Source organism: Planococcus citri, chromosome 1 (assembly GCF_950023065.1).
Source record: "Planococcus citri chromosome 1, ihPlaCitr1.1, whole genome shotgun sequence".
Classification (NCBI taxonomy): domain Eukaryota; kingdom Metazoa; phylum Arthropoda; class Insecta; order Hemiptera; family Pseudococcidae; genus Planococcus; species Planococcus citri.
The window spans coordinates 38,413,050-38,426,902 of NC_088677.1; the positions used below are offsets into that span (position 1 = coordinate 38,413,050).

At 31.6% G+C, this 13,853-nt stretch overlaps 1 protein-coding gene across 18 annotated transcripts in view; it reads right to left on the minus strand.

Moving 5' to 3' along the window:
* The window catches only part of nAChRalpha6 (nicotinic acetylcholine receptor alpha6), a 45,844-nt gene that overhangs the window by 6,486 nt on the left and 25,505 nt on the right, over window positions 1-13,853 (minus strand). For all 18 annotated transcript variants that reach the window (XM_065344559.1, XM_065344548.1, XM_065344553.1 and 15 more), the window contains one exon: window positions 951-1,060. In XM_065344559.1, coding sequence (XP_065200631.1) covers window positions 951-1,060 — 110 coding nt within the window. The remainder of the gene's footprint in view (window positions 1-950; window positions 1,061-13,853) is intronic.

The window sequence follows — 13,853 nt, forward strand, 5'->3', positions numbered from 1 at the left end:
TGGATCATTCTAGACAAATATACTTGTATATTGATTGATTGGCTAATTTTAAAACGCAGAGTTCGAATATTGACTCATTTTTTTCATCTGCCTCTTTTCAATTCGTGCCCTTAAACATACTCAAAACGTTTAGAAATTGAAACTTAAGCACCTATCTATTTACATACCTACGTGAAACGCCTTGTTTGATAAGTTTTCTAGGGTGCAACAACCACGATGTGTCCCTTCAGTCAACCAATTTTGAAAAAAAAAAATGATTTAAATGTGGTTTCATAAATCGATTTCCACTAATTCGAAATCGAAATGATTTTGAAACGATTAAAACTATGTACATATGTACGTATACGTACTCAGTTTGGAATATTTACATGTACCTACCATACCTATTTGTATTTGAGACAACATTTCAAAAATTCAAAATGTTTGGTTTTTCAATTGGCATTTTTTTACTAAAAATAATGGAATGAATTTTAGAATCTCTGCCATAAAAAATCAAATATCATTCGATGAGAACACTTCACTATGTTGAAGTCAATGTAGACTTTACAGCAAGTACGAGTACGAGTAGGTACATAGGTGGTTTTTTGTTTTCGTAAAATGACCTAGTTTCTTCAATTCTAAAAATCTGTGCGGCGCCACAACTTTCGTTACCTGAGATCGTTTAAAGCACCACGCTACGAAAAGGTAAGCATAGGAAGACACATCAAAAGATATAGACGGATAATAGAGGGATAAACAGTCCCCTTGTGTAGTTTAATATGATGATGTAGGTATCACAAAGCGGAAGATGAACATCTGCGACCGAAACACTCGACTGTAATAGTGGGTGTGTTATCAGAGTAAAAACAATATTAATAAGATGATAATTAATACCCAAAATGTAACGAAATGATAAATTAAATACGCGAATTTATCACTATAAAGTTGTAAGAAAATATGGTGCTAGTTACCACAGGCGGCATTCGATAATTATCTGATGTTCTGTGATGGTAATTCAATACAACAACCGTTAGAACTACCGATGAAGCCACCATGAACATGATACAATTGAAATACGTTCCTGATAAAATATTCAGTTACACAATTAGTCATAATGTAGATCATTAAACATAGGTATATAATAATGTAATATGATACAAAAATCGATAGCCAATTGATTTATAAAAATTCAGTAACGAAATTTTTTTTCTTCAATTTAACGTTGTTTTAATGATTATGTATGCTAGAGAGTTGATCAAATCTTTTATCCACGAAGGCCAATCTACAATAGCTTTTAGCTGAAGAAAAGGTGCCAAAATAATGAAGTGTTTTTGAAATAATAATGCCTAATAGAATGAAAATGAAAGGTTTCTAATGGTGATTGCGTCATCTTTCAGAAAAGGTTCATTTCTTGCCAAAGAATTCCTGAAATATGTAAATACCTACATGGTTTCTATGGTGCTTTGAAAGAAGAACATAGGTACTTGGTTAATTGGGAAATTTGGACATGGGAAGGAGTTTAGACAGGACATTGCGAAAGTTTAGTGGTTTGCTGGTGAAGATAAAATTTAGGTAAGTACGTAATTGAGGACTTTCACAACTGGATTATGGAACAGGTTTATAGGATAAGCTATTATTATACCGTAGGTAGGTACCTATTGGAAAATAGTGCTGACAGCCGAATGAATTAAGCAATTGGAACAGTGAAATTACAATTAGGTACAAGATGTAGTGATGGCAGATAATTTTTTCAAGTTAGAAGATAGCGCAAAGTGGTTAACTACCAAAATCGCCTATAGGTATGTGGTTTTATTCTTTATATGTACGTAGCCTATTGCTGAAGTAAAGCTGCAATTATAATATGTAGAAGAAAATTTCTGTGCTGTGAAAGTGTTATTCTAATGAAGGAGTTTTCCGAAGTTGGAATATTTTCAGCTGGCACCCTCTAAATGTGAACCGATTCCGAAAATTTGGCCGTAATTAAAATGTTTATGAAAATTAGATTGGATCGGTTATAAAGTGAAAATATAGCTACTCGATTTCAATTTGGCTGATGATTTTGAATAATAAAATCGAAGCGAAAGGTTATAAGTAACTATACAATTGTACTTACGTGATAACAGTGACAATTAAGTATTTATTTCTATCAATTTAGAATTTATATTGAAATAATGTACGCTGTAAATAATTCGAAATACAAAATAATTGAAATGAATATTAGATTTTGTATGTATGACAAAATAGTAGGTAGGTACTCAGTTGAAAAATGCCTGAAGTACACTTTTCATTAGGTACCTACCTAGGTAAGTACTTTTTTTTTGTTTTCGTTTTTACCTAAAATGGAAACTTTAAACTTGACTTAGAATTTTCAAAAACAACAAACGTACATTATGTATTATCAGACGAAAATGTTCCATAAGAATGGGTGATGTATTACCACTTTCATTTTACTTTCCATGCACAATATTCTACAAAATGTACATTATCCAATTCGATTTATTAAAAAAAAAACAAAAAAATCAAACCTAAAGAATCTAATTAAGTACTTATACACCACCAATTCTATGTTTCTTCTTCTGCTTTCAAATGCATTGATTTTTCTACTGGTATTACTATGCTTTCTACCTGTACAACCTACGACAAAACAAGCATCTATTTTCACTCAATATACAAATACCCTTAATCAAGATAGAACACTGCAGCATCTACTAAAGTTGTTTCATAAGGCGCGCTAAACTGTCATGATAACAGTTCAAACTTTATAATAGGTTGGTCGAAAACTCGAAATTAATTCGATTAAGTCAGTTCGTTTCAATTTTTAAATCAGTAATATGTACATAGTAAATTTCAGTTTGTATAATTCACGTTACTGGGACTCGTTTGCAGACACATAGGGTTTCAAAATTTTTCCAGCAAATTACAATTCAAACATTAAATATTTTCAGATGTGAGAAAGTTGGTCATCATCATTATTACTTCAGTGAGGAGAAGAGGTAACCTAAACTTAAAGAACGTAAAAAAGAAACAAGGTTACAGATCAAAAATTTGAAGTAAAAATAATTTTATTGATATAGTCTAATTGAATTTGTTCACTTTACTAGATAGGTACCTACCTAAAATGCATTATTATCTTCCCTTTGTACTGCTCATCTCATATGTCTATCCGCTTTGCGAATGAAATAATCAAGATTAGAAGAAATACAAATTTGAATGAAGAATTGTCAAAAACAAAAATATGGAATTGAATAGCAAATTCAAAGTTTTTCATTTCATTTGACGTTCAAATTGAAAAAAAAAATTGAAAATCGAAATTTTTCAAACGAAAATGAAAATTATTTATTCCATTAGGAAAATTGATCACAAATCTTGAAATTGAAGAAAACTCAAGAATGAAAGTCGCTCGAGTAAGGCGGTCGTCGATGGCAGATATGTACGTTAGAATTTCGTTTTTTAAAAGATAAGTTGATAGAAAGAAAGTACTAGATAGATAGGTATACCTACGTAAGTAAGTACCTATGAAATTTGAAAGGTAAGTAATTAAGGTAATCTTAAGAGAGGGTACTAGTTTACTGCAACGTTCAGTCAAGTGGGTAGGTAGTTGAAAGTTACGTAAATTTCAAGCCAGCACTTTTTTGTCGAATTATCCGAGTTTTTTCGAGTTGAGAAATTGGAAAATAATTACATACGAGTAGGTAGGAGTTTTTGGAGCATGCATGTCTACGAAATTGAAAGCTTAAGCTAAATGAAAATAAGCTAAGAAGTAAATAACGTAACTGTTGGCTCGCAAAATAAAGTAGTTTGAAAAGCTGTTTCATAATGGCAGTTGACAGAACGATAATTGGTATATGTGTGGTAGAAATATATGATTATTATATTGCAGTCGATGCCTGGTGATGTGTGCGGTGTTGCTTGTGCACTCGTTATAAATTATTTTATTTTTTATGAAAAAAATAATCGAATTTTATTTATTATGCGCATTTAAGTGCCTATTCGATTTCTTTTATATTCTCGTACTTACGGTAGGTAATAGGTATAACATGTCTCGAAATTCGGACGCGAACTCAATTTCACGAATATTTCACGATAGGTAGTGATTAAATCAACGTTATACTTAATTAATTTTGCGATAAATATAAATTTGTGAATGTTCCCTTGTTTTGATTACATTAGGCTATAAGTGATTCTTTGTGATTGATTTAGGCTGATATGGTGTAGTTCAGGAGAACAAAAGAACAATGGTAAATACCTATTTATTTGGATTCGTATTTTATAAAAGGCACATCTATAGATTTTGAATGACCACTCAAATTTAGGCACCTAATTGAACCACTACTTGTATGATTTCTAACTGGAGAAAAAATTATCTATCAGAGATTCATTAGGTACTAAAAGATACCTTAGGTAGGTAGGTAGGTAGGTAGGTAGGTACTTGGTACCTATTTCATAAGTAATAGGTACCACTGCATCGTGAATACGAGAAATAAAAGTTGATCGATGGCCAAAATTAAGTTATTATTTATATACACGGTATATGTATCAGTATGTTTTATTTATTCGTAATATTTATTTAGATATCGCATTTAGTTACCTTTTTTTTCTTACCAGCATACATCTCCATCTTGTTTTAATGAAAAACGATCGTAGCAACACACGCTACATCACGAATCAGCTTTTTCCTGCGTCAATAACATAATTACATGTATACCGTAGTTTACTCTATAGCGCTTATTTAGTTTACAATCGTTTACATTTTCTATAATTGATGAAAAAACGAAAGCATCTTTAAAACTTTGCTCGATTTAGCTTCGACTTTTAATATGTAGGTACGTTTTAACGATTTCAGTTTTTTTTTATTATTTTGCGCTCAAATGATATTTAACAACAGTTAACAATCTGAATTTCGTACACTTTTCTCTATATGGGTAGGTAAATGTACATAAAAAAAGTTGTAGTAAACGGGAAAACAAAACAAAACTATAACAAAATAAAACCAATGAAAACTCATTTCAATTCAAATCAAACTGAAAACAAAAAGTAAATCGAAAAAGAAAACCAAAAGACAAAAAATAAATGCAACGGCGACAATTCGTCATAACAGAAAGGATAAGTAAATAATAAAGTAGTGCCACTTGATACTTGGAGGTGAATGATCTCTGTAACCTATAAAATGTTGTTTGGTAAGCATTTTATTTCCATAAAAATATGTACGTTATTAACAACGTGTTGTTACAAATATTAATTAATTGATTTATGTCGAATAAATTAATAATGGTAGTCAGTGGCGGCTGGTGTGTGTAATCGGTGTAATCGGCAATTACTGTCAAAAAATTGGAAAATAAAAAAAATTACCTACAATAAGAATTTATTTTTTCTTACGAGTATTTCGATTTAGGTTCAAGGCAGGCGTCAATTAGATGAGAATTCATGATAGTGAAATCGTCAATAGGGTGCGACTGTGTGATACTATGTAGTTGTGCTGTGCCTACCCAATCCAAATGAACCATTTGTTTGGGTGAGGCACTAGGTAGCAAAATGATTAGATTACCATAAGTCTCAGCGACCCATTAGAATGCAAATAGTAAATTGGTCTCCGGAATTTCTTTAGTCAGATGAGATTTACCTGTGTAGTAAATTGGTCTTGGGAATTTCTTTAGTCAAAGAAGATTTAGACACCTATACAAAGTTTTCAACATTATCATCAGTGATGTTGTTGATACCTAGGATAGTGGAACTGCTGCTAGTGCCTGAGGTTTTCTCTTTCATCTTGAAGAATTCAATTTCAATTTTTCACTTGCAACATTCAAGAAAATGTTTGCCCAGTCAGCGCTTCTTTTTCATTTATTTCAGCTGAAAATTTTCAACATCCAAGCAGCAACTTGATGGCATTTGTAGCAAAGTTTCAAATAATGTGACCAAGTGAGAGACGAACCAAAAAGATGAACGAAAAAGATGACGTAATAGTGCGGTAAACTGCCAGAAGTCGTTGAATGCAGACAAGTATTCTATCAAATTATAGATGAAGATGCTAAAAAGTTTGAAAAACATGACCAGATCGAGCTTTAATGGTTCATCACTATTGCAAAAACTTTGATTCAGCCCATTTGAGATCTAATGATCTAAGGGCATTGTAGCCTATAATTTCACAGATATGTGGATTGACTATTCAGTTTATAATGTAGGTAAGTAGGCACTTGAAATCATCTAGCCTTTCTGTGATCACCCTATCTGAAGCAATAAAACTGTGTGATTTTACAATCAATTAATCATTAATCACTGCTTCAAGATCAATGCAAGGAGAAGAACGCTGTCACACTGTCCGGATTAACACTGCTCTAAATTGAAAAACAAAGTTGATGCATCAACTGAAAGAAAAACCTGACTTTTATAATCAAACAATAAATCTTCATGTTTCAGTGAATTTTTGTCATATTGTGAACTCTGCATACTTTTATATTGTTTTTAACGATTTGTTTTTTTTCTTTCCAATTTTTTTTAAAAATTACTTATTAGATGGAAACATTGGAAACCAATAAAATTGGCATGTGCACTAATTGTTTTTCTTTATTGAGAAATTTAAATTTTGATTTTTACAGTTGCTAAAAGTTCTACCTCCTTCCCATCCCGGACTTAAAAACCCACCATTTACCCCACATGACCTTTGGTTAAGATGTGATTACAGATTACAACCCAATTACTACACACATGAGCCACCACTGCATTTATAATTGCACATATTGTTAAAGACAGTGTGCTTTGTTAGATCACTTATGTATACAAAGAGTTAAGTATTAATTATACCTAAGGTTAGGTTTTTTAAATTATCATTTTTAAATGTTAATCTGAATATTTGACAGAATGCATACATTTTATATTTTATGGCTTCAAAGAAGTAAAAATATTTTGTTTTAAATAGGCCTGAGGTGTTCAGAAGCTGTTGATACTGGGTGTCCAAATAATTCTGTTGTTGCCTATTCCATAACATTGTGCAATGTTATCTAGCATGAAGGAAATTTTCATATTTTGGTCACACAACACTATCAAACAAGTTCAACACTCCCTAAGTAGGTACCTACTATTAACAACCCAGGAATATAAAATGTGGGTAGTGTGATCAATCATTTCTTCAAGTAAATCTCATAGGAAATTTACTTGAAAGGTAACCAATGGCAACATAGGTATACTTTGCATTTAATTTTTTTGTTGAAATAAGCTGGGATAAGCTTGATTTGAAAATCGAAGAGGGCAGTAGTTAAAACAAATAAATTTGTTTATTATGGTTCTTACAATTTTATTTCATTTTTAAAATCACTGAAATAGGTCCAGTCACCAGTGGCATAATGACCTATCTTTCAAAATGCTATGGACATTTGGTGACTGGTCAGAGGTTTCCAGCCAATCATCAGTTGGCTTTTGGCAATCAGCTATTAGCTCAATTTCCATTAGTTGAAATAGAGCTGGCTATTGGCCGATATAAAACAAAAAAACCACGTGACCCATCAAAATACTCATTATGATTTTGTAGATGATATTGGAAATGGAAACACTAAATAGGTTAGTAAAGGTTAAAAAAACAGAAGAGAATCAAAACCATCACCCGAAAATAATGTGAAAATAGTTACTAATTTTCATTTCAGTGTTATCAGTGGAAAATAGAATCAGTTCATTCATTGCCTTTTAGCTATCAGTTATGGAGAATATGCTCGAGAATATGCAAGCATTTGCGGGCATATTCTTTCCGATGTGCGCGCATAATCTTTCTCAAGGGCACTTGCACTTGAAAAAAATATGTCAAGTACCACATCAGAATACTCGTCCAGTAAGTCTGGTTCATAATTTGTGCATAAGGCACCTGTGTGAACCTAAAATCGATCCAAAACGAGCACCGAAGCACCTGTTTTCATCAATAAATGTTGAAATTCCAGAGATTTCCTATAAATTTGGCAAAAAAATTTCAAAAAATGTGGGAGAATAATAATATGCTCGAATATGCCCGCATATTCTCGTCATTGCGCATGAAAAGATTATGAGCGCATTTTCCCAACTATGGTATATGGGGAAATTGTTGTTTTTGAATTTTTACACAAAAACAAGAGGGTTTTGAATGATTTATGAAGAATTTAATTTTCTATTCTTTGGCATAAAAAAATTATTCCAACCAGTTTTGAGGTTATGAAAGGTCATTACTTTTTCATTTTAAGCTGTTTTTAGTGTTTTGCAACTTTGGATTGAAATCCCTTCAAAAACTGAATTATGATTTATGAACTTTAGTTTTCTGTGAATCTAATATTTTCACTTTCACTTTTCAGAATTGTTTCCTCTTTCCAATAATATAATAACCATAACCTTGATGTTTTGTTGCTGTTGTGTTTTTTTTTTTTTTGTGGAAATAGGTATTCACTTCTAAGTTCTGTATAAATGGTGTTGATGAATGACACACACAAATCAAAGATCAATTTTTAAGATCAATTTTTAAACTATGAATTAATAAGTTATTATAATAAATAAAATAAAATGAAAATGAATGCAGGAAGAAACGATTAGAATAGAACAGATAGTAATTTTTTGAAAAAAAAAACAAAGAACTTTTATTCTAAAACTGATGATGAATAGCCATATTGATTCACCAGCTAAAATATTTCACTCTCGCTTTTCTCTGGCAGAATTTTTTTTCTTTTTTTGACATTTTTTAAATTTTGAGTGGCTGAGGCAGACTACAGTTGACTCATCTACCTACACCAAAAATGATGTTAAAACCCACCGACCTCAATATGGTGACAATTGTCACAAACCAGTTTCTTCCTGCAATTGCTCCGCAGGAACAAGTGATAGGGGTAGTAACGATTCCTGGTACACATGTGTGAATGCTCTGCCGTTCATTTGCCATGTGGAGAAGGTTGCCTACTTCTTTATTTTAAGGGGCAGCATTTTTTTATAAAATTTTGTACAGGTCAGAAGCTTGAAATTTTTGGTCCCTCAAATAAGTTTAATTAAAAGGATAGGCAAATTGCTGTGCATGAGCAAGTTGGACATGGATACACAATTGTCAGTGAGGAGTCAAAATGATTTCACCTGTTTTTAATTTTATTATAAAAAATGTTTTAAACAATAAAGAATCGATAAATGTGGAAATTACAAATTTGTAAAACAATGTCTGCCCCTTGAAATAAAAAAGTACACAACATGCTTACCCACTTGACAAGAGATTTGCCGTTTAAGCCGAAATGCTGGTTGATTTTTGTAAATTTGCTGTTTAATAGGTGTGCAAAAATGACAGTAAATTTGCCGTAGAACAAAAGGCCAGTTAGAAAAATCTACTTTTTTATAAAAACAGCCATTAAAGCAGCCGTTTTTGACCAGTGAATGGCAGAATTTTTTATTTGCCAAACTGCCAGTTCTCGCAAGTGAAAAGTTGTGGGCTCGAATCGGTTACTTTATTAAAAACAGTTGTTTTAATCAGCTGTTTTTTATTCACCTATTATAGTGCACATGCGCAATGGGTATTCACAACTTCTTTTTAAAAAATTGAATAAAAGTAAGAAGTGCGGTACCATGTATACTGCTTGAAAACGGAGTGGTTAGAGCATTGGATCGTCAAGCGGGAGTCCTGGGTTTGATCCCTGCTCGGGCGAGAAATTTTTTGTAGATTTCAGGTTTTTATTCAGCGATTTAATGCATTAGGTATTTAAACAGCTGTTTTAAACAGCCGATTTTTTCCTGGCGTTTTTTTAATGGCAAATTTACTGTCATATTTGAGCCGGCTTTTTCACTGGCTTTTTTTTATCGGTGAATCTATTGTCAAGTGGGCAACATAAGAAATTAATAGTGCAACCTCTATGCACTCCCTCTGGATATCCCAATGCCACATCATATTTTGTTCTGGCACTGGAAAATTTATTAGTCAATGACATTTTTGAATGTTGGGGGAGGCAGGTTGGGTTAAGGTTCTTCTTAGAATATGGATTTGCAAAGGCTTTTGTGCCAATTGTTCTTATGCAATTTCTAAAAAAAATTTATTGCAAACCAAAAAGTACTGAATACAAAAAAAATTATTTCATATACCAAAAATGAGTTTTTGAACCTTTTGATTAGAAAATTTTGAAAACTTTTGCACTTGCATAGTTCTGATTATTTATAGTAGACTCCCAATTATCCGACATAATCAAGGGTGTAAGGTGGGTTGGATATCAAAAAAGTTGGATAATCCAAAATGGATGTTTTATTTAAGCGCAGGAATGAAGTGCATAAGCTTGAGACAACAATCTTTCATTTAGAAAATCAAGTTATGGCCAAAAATAATGTACTTTTGTACATAAAAGACAATGAAATACTGACTCAAATTATAATTTATTAGATAAGTTGAATCGATTTCAAGGAAAATAACACTGTTGGAATACAAAATGCTGCATACTGCATTATTATTTACACTCCAAAATCAAAAATTAGGTGTTTTTTGAATCATCTGACATTGGTGGGTCGGTCGGATAAATTTGTACTAGATAACCTAAAAGTCGGATAATTTGGAGTGGGATAATTGGGAGTCTACTATACTTTCTTTCTTGGAGCAGTTTTCAAATTCAAATCAGAAAAGTATTGAATCCAGGAGAAAATTTCACACACCAAAAATGTGTTTTTTAACCTTTTGGTTACACTTCTGCCCTTGCTGTGTTTGGACCAATTTGATTTGTTGCCACAATGTAGTTACATAGAATTTTCTCAAAAAGGGGTAAAATCAGATGGTAGTGAGGGCAAGAGAGTGACAATGTTTTTAAAAAATGGGGCCAAAAAATGAAATAAGTCCATTTTTTTGCATTTTCATTTCAAATTTTCGCTAGCAAGGGGTGTGATGGCCCCTTTTCACTCCCTTCATCTCCCTTGGCTACGTCACTGATTTGCTTGGTGAATAATTTGCAAGGGAAATTTCTGAAATCTTCCTCAAAAGGTACATAATACACATCTTTTCAAATTTTAGATGTCAGTGGTTGATTGCAATTCAATATGGAATTTTTTTATACTTGGAAATTTTTAGATGATTCAGTTGGGAATCTTGTGATTTCTTTCTTCCCAAAAATAACACTTTGCTACATCCTAGGTAGGCTAGGTGTACTGCATTTACAGTAAGTTAACCCACTTTACTAGGTTGAAGAAGGTTGCTCATCACATCATAAACACACTGGATCTTTATAATCACTGATTAAGAGGAATAGGGTTAACTACTACGTAATGAGTAGAGCATAAAATTGTATTAATTTTGCTTCATATAAAATTTGTACATATCTGTGTATACAAGTAGGTACTCTGCACCTTAAAATGTTTAGTGAAAAATAAGTAGGTAGGTGTAGGAACTTTGATAAATAATGAATGATTGTGTTTGTGGGTACCTAGTTTTCATCTTGAACAGAAACTGATTGTACCAGAACATTATACCTATTTCCAAGATTTGAATAGGTAGGCGGGTATACTACTTCTTCATGAAAATGAATGAAGAAGTGTTTCTTCAAGTTATAAGTGAACAGTACCTACATTATGTATTATGCAATAGGAATATCTACTTGAAAACTGAAAAGTCTGGTTTAGTGTTGGTAAAATGTATTCAATTTCATTATGCATGCATCTGCCAGCTTTTGCACACACAAGCAAAAAAATGTAAACACCGAGGTAAAACATGATCTGCTGAAGTGAAAAATGATGGAAATTTCATAAAAAATCCAACATTCTCAATTTGAATTTAGTCTTGAAATTATTCAATACTCAATCATTTGAGACAAACAAAAAAAAAACATCTGCAAGTTTATAGAAATTCTGCCAAAAAAAAAACAAAGAAAGAAACAACTTCAAAATACATTATCCTTTTGATTTTGAACAAATACCATCCCTATGGCCAACATTCAGCATCTATATTGATCAGTGTTACAAGACCAGTAGGTACTTCTTTAGAGATGTTACATTAGCATCGAGTCCAGGTATGTGTTCAATTCTACATATAAATCAGAGAATTCTACATATTATAAAGTTGAAGGATGAAAAAAATGCAAAATTCCAAATTTTGTTGAGATTTCATCACTTTTTGATGTTTTTTGAAGTTAATTTTAATACTTTTTCAGTTTTTTACTTACCTATAGTTTTAGTCTTTGAATATGTTTTGAATATGTACTTTTTGTACCATTTTTATAGAATTTTACAAAAATTTCATCATCTTTTGTCAATTATCACGAATCTAAAATCTTTATTTTGTGTTCTTTTGCCATTTTTACATGTTTTCAACAAGTTTTAATTCAATTTTTGTCAAATTTTGCTGAAATTTGTGATTTTTTCCAATTTTTGAAGACCATTTAATTCTACTTATTATCCAAATTAAATACTCTTTTATAATCTAGTAAGCGGGAAAATGTGCATGTACCTACCTAAGAATATGCAAATGTTTTGTTTCATTGCATTGCATTCCATTCCATTAACCAAATTATTATTCTATTATCTGCCATTCTAATAAGTGGGACTTACTATACAATTTCTTATTTTTGGCTAGGCAGATATGGGTGTTTGCTTAAGATCAAGAATGACTGATGACAAATTCATTGAATTCTCATAAACTGAAGAAAATGATAACAGTTTTGAAAAGAAGATGAGAAAATTTTCTAGATTTGTGTTTCAAGTATACCAACAGCCAGTAATAAAAACTTTGGTAAGTAAGTTTGGTCATGTTAGACATATTTTACACTAAAATCCATTCAGTTCTCAAGAGACTCATAATGTAGGCTACATATACAGGGTGGCCAGAAATATCGGGTACCCCTAAAAAAGTTTTCTAACTAAATACTTCGGTTGGTCACAGTGAATGATAATAATGATAACACATGATTGGTTGTTGGACTGGAGAGATAACATTCCACCAATCATATGCATCTATTTCACGTTGCCAACCTATATTTTTAATGAAAAATTTTCTTAGGGGTACGGTACCCGATATTTCTGGCCACCCTGTACATATGTACTTACTTACCTAGTTTATGAAATGTAATGTAAAATACAGTATGTACAGAAAGTGTGTTCATAGGAGCATAGATGCTCATTATTATACAAATTTAAGTGTGATGATTGATTACTAAACATACTTATGAAAGCACCTAATTTTCAACTTGATCATTTAAAATGAAAAATGAGTTTTTCTAAAAGTTTTACCTGAATAGAAAAACATGAACTACCTAGTTGGAATTTGGTGCAAAATGAAATAGGTATGTATTATACAAATACAGAAGAAGAAGAAGAAGAAGAAGAAGGAGAAGAAAGTGTAAATTGCATGCACAATTCAAGATTTTTTCAGATTTAACTAACATGATTAACAACCTAGAAAGTATCAGTTTGGAGTGATTCAACAATGATTTAAAACGTTTGAGTTTATATATTATATCTTTTTTTTTTTAAATAATCAACGAGTATGTAAATGTATAGGCAAATATATTCCAGTGTAAATCCTTGATAAACTCAATTTTTAAATCAATTTCTTCAAAACGTTCAACTTATTCTTTTGTTTCATTTTTTTTTAGCCCTGGTAGACAATTAAACATGTGTTGGTGGGAAAAAGCAGTAGGGATCTAAATAAGATATTTATTTTTTCAATGAAAATTTGATTTTTCCAATCTTTCAAGAAGATGGAAACATTTTTGGACATTGTTGAAAATGACAAGTAGGTACTGGATGCAAAAAAAAAGATTCAAGTAACAACACTCAACAATCAATATGCTTCATTTTACAGAAATAGCCCACCCTCCCATTGAAAAATAGTGATGAAATAAGCAATTATTCTTGGTAGGTACAAATTTCTGAAGGTAGGTATATCTACCTATTTTTTTTTAGCCAATACACTTGCCTAAGACTAA